This window comes from Alosa alosa, chromosome 1, assembly GCF_017589495.1.
Source record: "Alosa alosa isolate M-15738 ecotype Scorff River chromosome 1, AALO_Geno_1.1, whole genome shotgun sequence".
Lineage (NCBI taxonomy): Eukaryota > Metazoa > Chordata > Actinopteri > Clupeiformes > Clupeidae > Alosa > Alosa alosa.
In genome coordinates this window covers 8565540-8581275 of record NC_063189.1, presented here as the reverse complement: position 1 = coordinate 8581275, position 15736 = coordinate 8565540, and the positions used below count along the sequence as shown (strand labels likewise).

The 15736-nt window shown below is 40.2% G+C and overlaps 2 protein-coding genes across 3 annotated transcripts; one reads left to right on the top strand and one right to left on the bottom strand.

The window, feature by feature from the left end:
* The first annotated feature begins 258 nt into the window (after positions 1-258).
* On the top strand, positions 259-2422 carry nol7 (nucleolar protein 7). Its single transcript, XM_048270173.1, has 8 exons — positions 259-537; positions 622-682; positions 786-841; positions 955-989; positions 1377-1434; positions 1517-1638; positions 1872-1949; positions 2111-2422. Exons 1-8 carry the CDS (start codon positions 359-361, stop codon positions 2188-2190), a joined length of 669 nt encoding a protein of 222 aa, XP_048126130.1. The 5' UTR covers positions 259-358; the 3' UTR covers positions 2191-2422.
* Positions 2423-3150: 728 nt separating this feature from the next.
* Positions 3151-15382, bottom strand: ranbp9 (RAN binding protein 9). 2 transcript variants are annotated; one of them, XM_048268512.1, is made up of 14 exons: positions 14749-15382; positions 12700-12811; positions 12553-12605; positions 11968-12135; positions 11767-11789; positions 10468-10652; positions 10167-10279; positions 9786-9894; positions 9513-9667; positions 7450-7597; positions 6943-7061; positions 5210-5361; positions 4674-4785; positions 3151-4484 (listed from the first exon to the last, which is right to left on the bottom strand). In XM_048268512.1, exons 1-14 carry the CDS (start codon positions 14963-14965, stop codon positions 4354-4356), a joined length of 1797 nt encoding a protein of 598 aa, XP_048124469.1. In that variant the 5' UTR covers positions 14966-15382; the 3' UTR covers positions 3151-4353. The 2 variants fall into 2 exon arrangements, with proteins under 2 accessions (XP_048124469.1, XP_048124387.1); XM_048268430.1 differs by having other exon boundaries at positions 6943-7064; positions 14749-15380.
* Positions 15383-15736: the final 354 nt, after the last annotated feature.

The window sequence follows — 15736 nt, the reverse complement described above, 5'->3', positions numbered from 1 at the left end:
CAACATAGGTCTGCGCCTATAATAAATAAATTGCCTTTAATATCAAAAGGTTGTATGAATATCAGTTATTTGCCTAGTTTAGGCTACTCACTGTTTTGTGAATTTACTTTAAGACTGAAATTCATGGACAATGTCGTTTTGGTTATTCGTTTGGATTTCATCTGGAGACTTGAGGGCAACAGCAAATCAACGCTCTTCTGCCGCTCGAAGTTTCTCCATTTCAGAACGCTCCGTTAAAACACCCACACGTCCAGGGGGCGATATTTTCTCCCACAAGTACTTGGGAAAAGGAAGGCTGTGCTGTGGTTGGCTGATCTAAAGTGACGAAACATTATTTTGGTACAGCATTTTTACCAACATGGCTGACACCGGTGAAAGACAACGTGGGTCAGGAAACGCACATAGTGAAAAGATGGCAGGAAACAATGATATTCAGTTTGATTCCAGTGATGATGAAGCTCCAGAAGAAGTAACATTTGATGATTCAAAAAAATCTGCTTTGCAGAGTGTAAAAGACGCGCTGGAGGCCAGCAGAAGGTAGCCCACTTAGCCAACGTTAGCATGCTATTCAACAGTGTCGAGGCGTAGTAGTATCACTCACGGAATTCTCTTTATTTACAGAGAGAAGGCGACATTGAAAGAAAAGCGAAGAAAAAAGCAAGAGCTGTTTTTGGAGCAAAAGGTTATTATAAATGCTAGCAGCTACGCTTTATTTACGTCTGTCAAGGGTTTCATAGGGTTGATACTCATTATTTAGTAGATTAATGTTACATTATTGTCTGTAGAAACGAAGACTTCTTCCTGATGACGTTCTGAATGAAATTGATGCACAGCATATAACGTAGGTGATGCTTGCTTCTTGAGTCTTGCATGAAATTACTCTTGCATTAAATTATTCTGTTAAAGTATTGTTAGCCTGTCGACCAACCCCCTTTACTTTGCATCTCGTTCTAGGAAAGATGCACTGCCCTGTAGTGAACGAAATGAAGGTATGAACTCTAAATCTGTTATCGATTTGTTGCTTTATTTTACGTTTGTGAACCTGTTTTTGAATTGTAACCGTGGTTGTCATTGGTGGTAAAACATTGGGTTACACTTGACTTGACAGTGTCGACATAAGAGTGACATGACACTATCATGAACGTGTCATAAACAAGTCATAAACGTTTATGACATAACACTTCTGTTATTAAGTGACATTCTTATTTTTGTCAGAAGTTATGGTTAAGGTTAGGGTTGGGGTTAGGGTTAGGTTTCATGTGTCATGACAATGTCATGTGTTCATGACTGTGTCATGTCACTCTTATGTCGATACTGTCAAGTAAAGTGTTACCAAACATTGTTTGCCTTAATGAAAAGATTGCTTCTGCTTTCAGAGGAAAAGGGAGTAGCAACCTCAAGTGACATTAAACCGATTCAAGGAAAAGCACGGAGGTAAAATTCCAATCATTACTGTTTGCTATTTTCTCAAAGTTATCATTGTTTAAGGATGTTATTGACCTCAACCACCATATAGTTTACAGGCAAACTGTAGTGTAACCAGAGTAAGGGACCAATTTGCAGCCAGTTCTCAACAGAAATTGGCTATGGACTTTGTCCAATCTCGGTTTTATGGACAAGGACATCGACGGACAACAAGTAAGAAACAAAGAAAGTTTGACCTTAACCTAATTACTTGATATTATACTCGACCAGGGGGACAATTTCCAATCTTAGGCCTCAATTAGAATTTGCGTAACTAGAATGTGCCATTGCTAGTTTAGGTTAATTTTGGAACTTTTAAAAACTGAAATCCTGTGCTAGTAATATGCAGTTTAAAGGTCTAAACGTATATTCTCACTACACAAGTTTTCTTTTGTTTTCTTCCTTAGACAGTGAACTTTTGTCACTGGACTGCAAGAAAGGGGCCAACAGAGGTGCTGCATTCCAGTTTGTTAATAAAAAACTGAGTAAGTTATTTTTTTTATTGGTATCCTTGTATAACAGTAATTGACTGCAAAATCAATTTGCATGTCAGTGTTGTATCCCTGAATATGTGGTCCCTGCAACCAGTGACATCTGTGCCCCTTAAGATGATGTAAAAATTGAACTTAAATAACTGGTTCTGCAGGTACTGTGGAGAGAGCAAAGGCCAAGAAGGGCAACCAGAGGTGGATGCACAAGAAGAAGCTCACGAGAACAGTATGTTAACGGGAGTGAGAGACCAAACTCTGAGGAACAGAAAGGCAGTGTTCACCAAAGACCATCTCTTTGGTTTTGTGATGTAATCACACATGTCTAGCAAGAGACGGGTCAAAGGTCAGACATGTCTGCATTGACCCTCCAGTTGTTAGACAATTTGAACTTTTGAATCTGTGCAACAACTGCACATTTTTTTGTCTTCAAGCACAGTTGGTTGTCTACGGAGCCCCTAAGGGGACATGAGCAAAAAAAAAATCTAAAGTTTAGTTTCATGTGCGCACGTGAAAGTTTCATGTGAAAAGGTTTTGCGTGCGCACATGAAACTAAACTTTAGATTTTTTTTTTGCTCATGACCCCTTAGGGGCTCCGTAGTTGTCCGATGTTGGTTTGTTGTTTGTATTGGTTGGCCCTTGAAGGCTTTATAAATACAGCTTGTTAAACTGATCGAGTTTGTGATTGACATTTCATTTCTGAAACTGTTTATAAATGGAAAAGAATTTGATCCAGTGGATACCAAATATTTTTCTGATAAACACATTGTTTGATTTTTGTCAAGAACAAAAATGGGTGGACCAAAGGAATAATTAGAAGCACCTACATGATCATACATTTTAATTTCTTATGAAAGATTCAGGAGGGAAAGAATAGGAACGGTTAGTCCCATTACATTTATCAACTTGATGATATATTAGCATTGTACTTTAATAATCTTGAAAAGCACAACACTTTACTGCAGCACTGTGAAAACAGCCATGCATAAATTGTCTTACGATCAACATCTTTATACAAAAGTACATTTCTATCTCTATGCATTGGACCTGCACATTTTAATATAAATATTGTCAAAAAAAGAAATGCCGGCTCCCCTTATGTGGTAAAGCAGTAGGCAAAGATGATAAATTCTTCTAAATGTTTGCAACAATGGAAACTAAAACTACTCCCCATTTGAATAAGAGTCTTACACAACTGTGACGCGGTCCTCCTAGGTGGGGTAATTTTATTGTAAATTTTAAGACAGTGCTGTTGACAATACTGAACCAGTCTCCCGTGTCGTTACTTCTTAAAGCACAGCACTGAGGGCCATAGGGGGGATGAGTAGGAAATAAAAATGGCTGAGGCTGGACATGATGTCTTTTTGTCAGATATACAGCCATACTGAGCAGCAACAAAGCGAAAGGTAATTTAAGAGACTGGCTTGCAGGAGAAAGCAAAGTGAGAAAAAAAATAAAAAGAATGAGGTGAAAGAAAGGGGAAGGGGGCAAGTGTGGACATTACACAGTTAAAAATGAATCTGCGCCCCAAACATTGCATCAAACCTGCTGAGCTGTTGGCAAAGGGAGGTGGAGGTTTATGCACATAGGGATTTCCTTACTGGAGGAGCTCCTACAATCTCCTAACATACCTAATCCTGCAGTATTACACTTAATGGGTTGAAACTTATTTTCTTTATGCAAATCACTAAAGTATTCCACACTTCTCATTAATACAATCTCACTCAGGATTTGTGAATAGTAACATGTACACAGGCTGACACTTGTAAGTAGCAAGGGTTTACTGTGATGGGACCTTTATTAGTCGGCCGTGCTGATTCTGCCAGCTTTCAACCAAGAACAAATATATATTTATGCAAGTTTAATAATATAATAATAACATTAATAATAATCATAATCATTTGCATCATGCCTTGTAAACTAGGAAACAATCAGAGCTTGCCTCCCCCCCCCCCCAATCCATGTGCAACACATCCTCAACCCAAAAATTAAAATGTTTTAAAATAATAGGGATAATAAGCCAAAGGGGAAAAATGAACATCCAGGTAATGATTCAGGGATTTTTTTTTTCTGGCTCAGGGATCTTCATCCTGATGTGCCATAAGTCTAACGTGACCTAGGAAGAGTGGATCCAGTCTTCAGGGTGGGCCAGGGCCCTGGGAGGTGCTGGGGGCCCGACTGAGGGGATGCACCCTGGCAGGCCCGGTGTGGACTCGTGGGTGGTGATAATGAGGAGGGGGAGCTGGAGCTGGAGCTGGAGGGGGAGGGTGGTCATCTTGCTGCATGGCGGTTGGGGGATGGGAGGGTCAGGTCTGGCTTCAGGATCAAATGTGTGTGTGTGTGTGTGTGTGTGTGTGTGTGTGAGGGGAGGGGAGGGGGGGGAGGGGGGATTCTCTGAAGGTTAGTGCAGGTAGTCATCCACTGAAGCGAAGGCGCAGGAGCCAATGCCAGTGCGCGCCATGAGGGACAGACATTGCGCAGCCTGGCCAACCGCCTGGGCCAAGGGGGGCTGCTTGGGCAGGTTGTGAGTCTCTGTGAACAAATACACATTCAAATACACGCTCAGTATCAACTTCTATAAAATCAATAAAATCTTTTAGACTTAAAAAGCAATGGCAACCCCGTGGCCTCAAAAAACACCACCTGACAATGTCGACCTCTGAGTCTGTGTGACTTATCAGTCAACTTTAACTTAAAGTTTACAAAAGACAGCCGTCCTACCAAGTATTGCACTGTTGAGTGTGGAGCAGACCGGCTCTCTTTGGATTGAGTCCAGCTGATAGCCCACTGGACTACTCCAGGGATCGGAGTATGCGAGCAGACTGAAGGCATCCTACAGGGACAGGGACAGACTCCAGTTAAAAGGTTGTAGACGAGTTCACATTACAGTTAAGACACCAAGCAATTAACAGCAGAACACCCATCAGCTGAGAACATAGGTCCTGGCATTTACAGTCACTGTACAGACAACAGAGTATGTAGAAAGTATGTCCGTTTCAAACAAGAAGCGGCATTCCTGAGAAAACCCTGACATTAACAAGCAGTGAAACAGGTGACAAATCAACAATTCTGGCTTTTCAAGTCTGTCTAGATGACTGATGTCAAAAGAATGTAGTTTCATTCTTCTCAGCCCAATTCTCTGGTCTGTCAAGTTACTCATAAAAGTGCTTAGCAAACACTGTTCCAAACTATTACAAATCCCTAAAATGCCACGTCTGCCAAAGTAACGGCAGTGAACTAAGGACAGAGTTAAGGACCTTCAGCATCTTCTTGTTGGTGGCGTTCTTGCCACGTTCCCGGCGGAGGTGCTCGCTCATGCTCTGCAGCTCCCGTCCGAAGTGGATCATCCTCTCTATGGCCGCCTGGCTGCCTCCACACAGCTGCCTCTTGAACTGAGCCAGTTCCACCTCTGAAGACAGACAGAGAGGCAGGAATCAGACGACCCATGGCCAATATGTCCTTTTTTGAGCCACAATCTACAGTACCCTGCAGAATTATTGGCACGTTTGGTAAACCTTTGGTGACTAAAAATAGGTATAAATAAAAAATCTTTTAGTGATTTATTGTAATCTCGTGAAAAAAAAAAAATCCAACCTTGAAGGGAAGAAAATTTATTTTGAGAAAAAGGAAAATCTCAAAGAAATAAATATTTTTAAGAAAAACACACTGCCCACAATTATTGGAACCCATAGAAAATCTTATATACAAATGTAAGAGGCATTTTCCTGTGTGTATTCAACTTCTTTAAGTTAATCAGAATGTCTGAACTTTCAAAAATAGTTCATGACTTTTTTTCATTAAGGTATGAAAATAAAGTGACACAGGCTAAATCCCCTAGTCATTTTTCAACATGGGAAAGACAAGAGAATACACTAAATGTAAATGAAAAGAAAGTGTGTTACATTTGTAAGTCAGGGAATGGCTATAAAATACTAAGTACTAATGCCCATATTTAAATTTAAAACAATAATTAAAAGGTTCTAATCAACTGAAAATTGATTACTGTTGGGGAGTTACAGAAAAAGGCATCATCTTAGGAACACCAAGTCCCCCAAAAAAATCTTTAAAAATTGTGACCTCACTGCTAATAGATTACTTAGAGGGCATGGCAGGTAAAGGCCTTTCCAGTGATTTAATTACAAATGTAAACAGCTGTTTGGCAAGAAACACTTTAGGTGGATTTGGCGTACATAGAAGTGTTTTTGTTAAGAATATTTATTTCTTTATGAGATTTTCCTTTTTCTCAGAATACATTAATTTCCCTTAAAGGTTGTGTTTTTTCATTGTTTTCATTGTGAGATTACAATAAATCACCAAAAGATTATTTTGTATACCTGTTTTTAGTCAACTTTACCAAAAGTCCCAGTAATTCTAGAGGGTACTGTACTTTGAGCCCACTCTATCAAAATGAGTGGGAAGCGAAGAGTGGATATGTTAAACCATACAGTATATCCAACAAGAACTCAAGAAATTACAAAAGTAACAATATGTTTTAAAAGTTTTTTTTTTTTTTAAATTGGGATTAAATTATGTACTACAAAAGCAATTCTATAGTTTTCGTTATGTTTTGTTTACAGGGTTCCCACTCTCAGATGTAAAAATGACTTTTCCCTGAAAAAAAATGAATTTCCATGACCTATAATGAATGGTATAATATAGGCTACTGACCAAAGATTTTAGAGCAGCTGCATAGCGTTCAAGAATCTTTGACTTGTTTTAAATCAGAAGATTAATAAATGGGCATTGAAAGGATAAACAAAGTTTATTCCACAACCACTCAAGCAAACCAGTAAAGCTAATCACCAGATATAGGCTATTTTTCCTAATTTTTTTAATGAAGGCATTTAGATTTCCAAAAGATTATTTTTTTTTTATTCCTCTTTTTAGTCAACTTTAGCATGAGTGTATTCACTAATGCTTAGCACTGTAAATATACACATACCTACAGCACAGGAGGTAAGACCTCCTGTATTATGCTACAGGCTCTTACCCATATCTGCATCACAGTCATCTGGTTCCACGCCATGCACTGAGCTCCCATTGAGAAAGCCATTGGAGGACGATTCGGACACGCCATTGGTGAAGTGATCCACCTCCATCTCCACCTCACTGCTGAAGATTTATTAATGTGGTTAATATGAATTTGTTTAGATGTATGTGTCAATTGTTATAGGCTAATAATTAAGGGCTGTCTACACATCAAGGTCAGAAGAGCAGTGACATGAATGCCTTTTGTATACATCCTACCTCATTTATTATTCTAACATTCAAAACATTGTTTGAATATTCTATACCAGGATGTTGGAGCCCATGTGAACCATTTACACCATATATAAACTAAAAGGCAAATCAACCTCAATGTTGCACTGAACTGTAACTTCTAAACACAAGTATTAAATCGTATTAAGTGTCTGCTAAATGTAATGTAATGTAATGTAAAATCTCATAAATACAGAGTGCTCCATGAAGGGGCTAGCCTCAGCAAGGTGTGGTGTACCTGGTGCTGGGCTGCTGCTGCTGGCTGCGTGTGCCGTTCATGCTGCCGGGGTCACCGCTGGCCACACCGGACGGGCAGGCTTTTGTACAGTGGGCTGAGGAAGAGGCTTTACTGGACGACATACCATTACAGCCGTTACTCTCGAATCCTGGGGACAGGAGGAGCGAGATCAGTGGGACAGGCAGGGTCCTTGGATTAGTTACACACACACGCGCTTTTTCAGACAGTACTCAGCATAATCAGGAAACACACTAAAGAAAAATATTACACTTTTGTTTTCGCTCCCATTTTTCATGAATATACAAAGTATAAGTTTTGTTCTGTTTCTGTAGATTTGCTCAAATCTGTGCTAGGTGGTGTATTATTTTTGTCAAACGTCATATGCCCACTGACAGGTGGACGCTGATATAAAAACTGTTGACAGATGTGCCTTGGACTGGTCACAATTAAAGGTGTCTCTAAAATGTGCAGTTTTATCACACAACACAAAGCCACTGATGTTCTAACAAATTTTGGGGAGCATGCAACTGACATGCTGACTGCAGGAATGTCCAAAAGAGCTGTTGCCAGTGAGCTGAATGTAAAGGAGAAGTGCTCATGAATATGGATTTCTGAACAAAATTCAAGAGAATTTTTTTTGTTCAGTTTAGATAATACTGATGGTAGAACTAATGTGGCCATTCTACTACTAGTAGACCAGAATTTACCACTGTAAGGTTGTGCAGCTCCTCTCTACTACCATGTGTGTGACCAGGTATGCAAACACATGTGTGGTGAAAAAAAGAGTAACACGAAGTATAAAAATGCATCACTATCACCCATAATCTATCACTATAATCCATCACTATCACCCAACCACAAAAAAGAATAGGCCCAGAAATCATTATTGTTTTGCTATTGCTGTGCTATTGTTGTTGCAATGCACACTTCACACTAAAGCAGTCAGTGAAATCCTGCTTAATATGAAGAGGCCTATCGTGAGTTTGTTTATGTGTCTGGATAGCAGAAGCGAAAGGCTACAGCGCTCGTAAAAAAAAAGAAAGTTCAGTGTAATGTTTAGCAAGTATAACAGTTTAGGACCCATGAGGCTAGAAGCACTTACGGTGTTGTTTTTGCACATTTATTAAGACGTACTTACACTATACAATACTAAATTCTATGCAGGAATCCACTTTGTTCTATTAAACAAAAGCTCAGCCTACCAACGATATCATTGGAACTTTCAGTTTCAGTGGTGTGTGGAGTGCGAGTTGAGTGGTTTAATTTTTGCACACACATTGAATGAACGCTCATACCACTACCACTTAATAGCTGCTTTCAGACATGTCCTCCGCACTACATGCGGATCTTTGTCAAACGGATGTCCGACCCTTCGGGTGATTCAAATATGATACTTACATGTGAACATAAATGCGGTCATATGTGTGAACGACATCAATGCACAGAATCTCTGTGTGGTTGATCAGGTTGAACATGCACATGAACAGAATCTCTGTGTGGTTGATCAGGTTGAACATGCACATGAACAGAATCTCTGTGTGGTTGATCAGGTTGAACATGCACATGAACAGAATCTCTGTGTGGTTGATCAGGTTGAACACGCACATGAACAGAATCTCTGTGTGGTTGATCAGGTTGAACATGCCCATGAACAGAATCTCTGTGTGGTTGATCAGGTTGAACATGCCCATGAACAGAATCTCTGTGTGGTTGATCAGGTTGAACACGCACATGAACAGAATCTCTGTGTGGTTGATCAGGTTGAACACGCACATGAACAGAATCTCCGCATGTTCTTCGCTTCGTTCAGACATGAGCTCATTTGCATAATGTCTGTCGGAAATACTAGGAGGGGAGCAGTGTAAGCTGTCTAAGTTCGAAGTTCCAAATGTCCGGTTATGTTGTTCAGATATACGGCCCAACCGCTTAATATCCGCAGAACATGCGGACTTACACCTATGTCTGAAAGCAGCTAATGTTATGCCTCCATGTTTGAGGATAACAAGTGATCAAGTATTTCCTAATTAGGGAAAAGTGAAGTCCAGGTGAAGTCTGCACCATACCTGTCAGGTAGGCCTGTGAGCCACTGGCTTTATGGGTGGGGCTGCTGAAGGGGCGAGGCGACCCTGGGTAGCTGTCCTGGGACTTGGGACTTCGCCCTCCCAGGCACCGGACCTCACTGTCTGTGCCATTCACCATCTCGATGAACTGCCTGACTCTGGAGGGGGATAGAGGCCATTTAGAGAAGTCACGCTGGCACACCATGGTCCGAACAAACAGGCACATACGTGTGGAAATTAATACACATGTGCGTTGTCATGGGAGCCAGGGCTTACTTCAACATGAATAAGAGGTCTGGGTTTCTCTCTAAGAGACTGGGATAAAGCTGCTGTGTCGTCTCTATAGCTTCTCCCATTCTTCCTGACAGGACCAACTTCTGGATTTCTGTAGGAATTTGTAATAAATCACTCAAACATTTTCATCGAACCATCATTAAAAATCCCACTCTGCAATTTGCATGTCATACACAAGCACAAACTAAATGCAGTTCATCAAAATAAATCACTTCCATTTGACATGTTTTTTTTTTTTACTTCCTTTTAAGGAACTATATTTTACACTGGCAAGAGCAATTAAACAAACAGAGCTGAAGATAGCTCCCTTGTTTGGCTCCTGAGCACAGAAGGCCAATGGTCATGTGACCTGTGGAGACTCACTCTGTCTGTTTTTGATGGAAGCCAGTTCCTCGTGCACGGCCTGATCGGTGGATTTGGCAAAGGCCTCAGCAGTGGCACAGTAGCTGTGGTGAACTAGGTAGGAGGCCACCATCCTGAGAGAGAAGAGGAGATCAAACTCAAGGTCTAAAAGCAAGAGCCAATATTATGTCAATAGCATCAGCACTTCACAGCACACACCAGTAATCTGGTTCCAAATACAGCGGGACTACAAAAAAAAGTTATAAAAAATCTCTAAAGTTTGTTTTTCTGTATTCGTCATTCTCCTGGACATGAAACTCACTTCTGGAGCATGGCCTGCCATTCGCCCTCTCGCTCCCCTATAGGGAAACGGTCGATCTGGGACTGGATCTTTGTCCTCCATTCCCGCATGTAGTCTTCAATGTCAAAGACGAAGGGGTGCTGCCCGAAGTTAGCATCCACCACCTCCCCTGGGGTCTGTAGACCCACTGTAGGGTACAGGTTGGGCTGTGCAGAGAGAGAAGGAAATGGTGGAGGAATGGTGATCCATCATTCACTCATCTATGCTGACAAGTGACAAATATTTATGACAACAGGACACTATTTTTTTGCATTCCTCTGAATTCCACATTCCCTTTTCTCACAAAACGGAGATAGAAGCTCCACAAGAGAGCTTTCCATTTTTTCCATATTTGAATGAAAGGAACACTAAAAGCTGGTAAACCAACGCATTTCCTTCAAAACACCCAGAGAATGTTGGACTGCTGCCAATGCTGTTTTCTGCTCAATGGATTATTGTTTTATTTTTTTTCTGTACACAAGCAGCTATTCAGCTATTGTGGGTTCACAATGGAACGTCTTGGTAAAGTTAAAACCAAGAATCAACTAGCAAAAACCAGAGGTATGTATTGGTAAAGTTAAGGAATGGAATAAACCCACTAATTCAACTAACACATTAAAACACCTCACACCTAAGGTGAGGTACTGTATGAGATACAGAAACAAATGGTTGCTATACCAAATGACCACATCTACCACATCTGTTGACATGTATGATTACAGCACAAATACATAAAACATACAAATGTATACACCATATAAGATTGTAGCAGCTCTGCCAAACTGACTCATCAATAAAATAATAACCAAGAAAAGAAATCTCATACTGTTGCTGTGTGGCTCCTATTTACAACAACTCTTTGTGACATTATTTTCTCCACTTTGTCAATGAAGATAACAGCAGCATTCTAGCTTATATAGAATGCCTACAAGAATATATGCATAAAAATCACCTTGCTGGTTATTATGGAAAGACGATTAACACCTACTCAAAGATAAACACTTAAAGACTATAAGATCAAATACGCACAAATCAGCATGTAAACCAAACAAGATGCTGGAACAACAAATAACTGATATTTGATCAGCTTATCCAATGCAAGGCAGCAGCACATTAAAACATAAAACAAAATAAGGGTTACATAATAACATAAGCTATAATCACCGCAAGCCAGAATTATAACTGAACTTGCAAGTCATGCAAACATGGTCAATTTGGCACATAAAAACTCTTTGTAAAATATACAGTATCTGGTCACATTTCAACAAAATGTATACTCACCGGTAAATCTGTGAAAGCAATACCTATGGGAGAGGAGAATTTTATTAACACATTGTTTCACCAGTTTATCACAGATTACCCATAAAATGTCTCTGATAAGAGCACAATTACACCGTTAGGCTTTTTTGCTAAGAGCTACATTAATGGAGTTTTATGTTCATTAGATTTGCAAATAATATCGTGCACGGCAAACGCATATACCTAGACTATGACCATTCTTTGTGTAGAAGCAGGTGTTGTTGATGAGGTTGACACAGCAGCCAATCACATCACCAGTGGTGAAAGTCGGCCCATATGGCTGCCCTGTACCCGAGGAGCAGAAGGAGTGGCCGTCGTCTCCATGGTAACCATAGGAGTGTTTGTCCCAACCTGAGCATAACAAAAAAGGACAAAAAAAAAAAAAAAGAATGTTTGAGAACATTGTGAGGAACTGATGTGAGGAACAGCTAATGGACTCAGTTGGGGTTTTATCTCGTCAATGCTCTGCAGCACTACCGAGGGCCCACCCAGTGTCCTGTGACTTGTTAAAAAGGCACAGGGTGTCACCCAGCTCTGCCAGATATCCCTCACTGGCTGCATGTAAACATGTGACCCCAGCACCGTGGTGTCATTTCAGGCCAGAGTCTTCTTCTACTCTCTAAAGCGACACACCCAAAGGAGACAACAATATACAACAGGCCCACTTATGCAGCAAGGCCACATCACACACAAACACAGTGCACGAGAAGAGCAAAGTAAAGAGCACCTACTGTCCTGACAGGATGTAATCTCTCAGCATTGCCTTACCTGGAAGTCTGTTCATGTTGACACCCTGTGCAGACAAGCCAATGCCCATGTAACTGAAAACCAAACAAAATATAAAGTTTAGGCTACCTCCTCTCTCACAGAGTGATGTGTAGTGTTGTGTGAAAATTCTTCTTTTCGCTTCCTTACCCATCTCGCCCTTTACTGATGATTTTCACCTCAAAGTAGTAAACGCCACAGGCTGCTGGGATAGGATGAGTTGCCCTCACAGAGGCAGCGTCTTTTGGGGTCTTTCCATGTCCTTAGTGTTTGAGGGAGACACACACATTCTAGTAAGAACAAATGCTAGCACTGAAATAGGAGGCTGCCAGAGCAACCAAAAACAACAAAGCTAACCAAAAACCACCATCATAACTGTCTAACCTGCACCTGAATTTCCTGTCTATCCTGCACCTGAGTTCTTTTCACCTAATTCATAAAACCATTCACCTGTATAATGTACTATAGCTTTATGATCATATATTCTTAAAGCGCTCCTTATGCGTTATGGTTTGCATAATATTGTTTTATTTCCATTAGGCTGTTGATTAGTTTGACATTATTGTTTATTATTGATATTCTCCTTAATATAGTCTTACCATGTCATTGTTTTTTTTATTATTGATTGAATGGACATTATTGTTTATTATTGCTATTCTCCTTATTATAGTTTGACCAACATCCTAATCTGTTCCCTGTTATATTTTAAATATTATGTTGTTTTTGTATTTGTGTCTCGCTTTGGACAAAGGCGTCTGCAAAATCCCATAACCATAACCATATATAATGTGTCAGAAAGCAATGTAAAATGTAACAATGCAAAAATTGACTAGTGTTAACTAATGTGATGTTAAGAGTTAACTAGTGTAGCTACGTAGCCAAATAAACCATCTCATCTGAAAACTATAATATGACCGGGCATTATAGTTCATCAATTAAGTGTGGCCTTACGGTGAATATTGTAAAATATATAACTAGTTCCGGGAGAATATCATGGAGAAAATCAAGGAGCAGTGCATTGCTTGCTCTAGGTAGGAGATAACTGAAGATGGAGGCTTGACGTCATAACTTGGGTAAAATGTTTAGCAAGCTAACGACAGCAAGCTGATTATAGTTAGCTATAAAGCTTCAACATGGCGATATTGCACCACGACTACAACCAGTTTTGAGTGCATCCTGCGCAATCCGCAACATAGACTTGTTCAAAGGATTCAACGACACAGTCATCTCTAATTCTAACCAATTCACTTAATCTTCAAGTTGACATCATGCTAGCTGTTATCTTGTTTACTCGTTAGCTCTGCACTTAAGCGATCATGTACCAAGTCAACATTTCCGGACCTGGCTGACCTGTTGGGTCTACAGCAACAATAGTTTTCCTCAAATGACATGCAAAGGACAGTCACTACTCGGGTCCCTGGCTAACTCTTCACATATATAATATCAGTTATTTAATCATACTGACAAAAAGAAAACTTAAGTTATGAAATAGCTGCCAACACACTAGCCACCAAAGTCATAGCTAGCACATTACAACTTGATGCGTACAGGGTAACGTTTAGCTTACTCATCAACTAACGTTAAGGTGAGGTGATGTTGGATTTCAGAAACTAAAATGAATGAGGCCCCTGTCGTCTAACGTCAACTCAGTCAACTAATAGTGAAGGCATCATAGATTCATAGAATCTATATTTAGACCCAGTCAAATGATCTCTGTTAGCTGAAGAGTTGGCCTTAAAAGCCAAGGCATGCTAGCATTCGCATGTAGCAATACAGACAGCGAACTACGATAAGGCTTATGTTGATGTTAATGTTCCGTCATAAAGTTAGCGACTTAGCTTGACAGCTAAAACAGGGTAGCTTGCTAACGAGTTTACACTGTAAACACATCTTAACTTGCACTGAAAACTGACTACATCAGTGTATATGACATTTTAGCCAGAAGTTAGCATGTCAACCAGCTTGACTGTTGGATTCCTAAGAGAAAGCAACACGGAGCTAACCAGACTGTTTAACCTTCCTTTGGTATGTCATAAATAAGCAAACTAACCAGCTAGTTAGCTAGCCAGCCACAGCAGCTAACACTGATTTAGTAATACTTTATAGTAAATGCGACGCAAGCTAAAGTTAGCAAATAAAGTTAGCATCAGTCGTTTTAGGGTGCTAGCCTGCAAAAACACTGGTTTATTTCCGTCGTACCTTTGTAATGTACTCGTAGATTGTTCTGTGAAAGACCAATGTAACTGAACTTGTCCTTGGGACTCCATGATTTAGGCAGTGGAGTCTCTTGTTCATTTACAGCTGGATATAGCCTTCTAAGTCGCTGATTGAGCTCCTTTTCCTGCTCGTTAAGAGCAGAGTCTCCGTGAACAACAACCGACATCAGAAATCCACAGCCCGATGATGGTCCTGACATGACGATTAGTTCTGTTTCGTTTGTTTTAATAGCTAGCCAGCTTTTTTCAGCTGGACTGCTATTTAAGAGTGACAGATTTTAGTCGTTTATCTGACCACAAATGTCGTGGTCCTATGTTGTAACCAGCTAGCCAGCTAGCTTCAATGCTAGCAAAGATAAACTCGCGTTAGCTCCTCAGCTTGCTTGTGAAGTAAGCAATCGTAACAGCTAGCTAACATTAGCTGACATTCACAGCGCAAATGAAGTAAAGCTCTAGCCCACATTCGCCATCTAGAACATGTTAGAAAAGTTCGACGCGCTCACTTTATGAGACACAATAAATCCTATGTACTAAATTGAGACTGGACATCGACAGATAGCTCTGTAGGTAAACCCGATCTTTTGTTTGTTGTTAGTGAGGGATACAGAAATCTGATTGGCTAAGAGGAGGTCCAGTCACACTTCCTCGAGGACATCATACATGACCAGACATGACCACTTCTTTTCCCATTCTGCCACTGTTCAGGTGAAGTTTGTCACGGTTCGATTTAATTGCAATCTCAAAATTAATATTTTCACTGTAATATGAGTATTTTCAGATGAGTACTGATTTTCTTTAGCCATACCCTGACTTACAAAGGTCAACTACTTTCCCTTTATCCAAAGTGTGTGTTCTCTTGTCTTTCTCATGTTAAGAATGGTATTGACCTTTGTGGCTCATTATTTGTAGGCCTAATAGACCTTAGTGAATCCGAAAGTTATGGACTATAGCTTGGGAAAATGATCAATGAG

Excerpts from the sequence above, each read along its gene's own strand:
- nol7 (XM_048270173.1), top strand. The coding sequence starts at position 359 with ATGGCTGACACCGGTGAAAGACAACGTGGGTCAGGAAACGCACATAGT. Across the intron at positions 1,639-1,871 it reads AGGACATCGACGGACAACAA|ACAGTGAACTTTTGTCACTG; the intron begins GTAAGAAACAAA and ends TTTCTTCCTTAG. Across the intron at positions 1,950-2,110 it reads GTTTGTTAATAAAAAACTGA|GTACTGTGGAGAGAGCAAAG; the intron begins GTAAGTTATTTT and ends CTGGTTCTGCAG.
- ranbp9 (XM_048268430.1), bottom strand. The coding sequence starts at position 14,965 with ATGTCAGGACCATCATCGGGCTGTGGATTTCTGATGTCGGTTGTTGTT. Across the intron at positions 7,065-7,449 it reads CAGCAGCAGCCCAGCACCAG|CAGTGAGGTGGAGATGGAGG; the intron begins GTACACCACACC and ends ATAAATCTTCAG. Across the intron at positions 5,362-6,942 it reads TGACTGTGATGCAGATATGG|AGGTGGAACTGGCTCAGTTC; the intron begins GTAAGAGCCTGT and ends GTCTGTCTTCAG.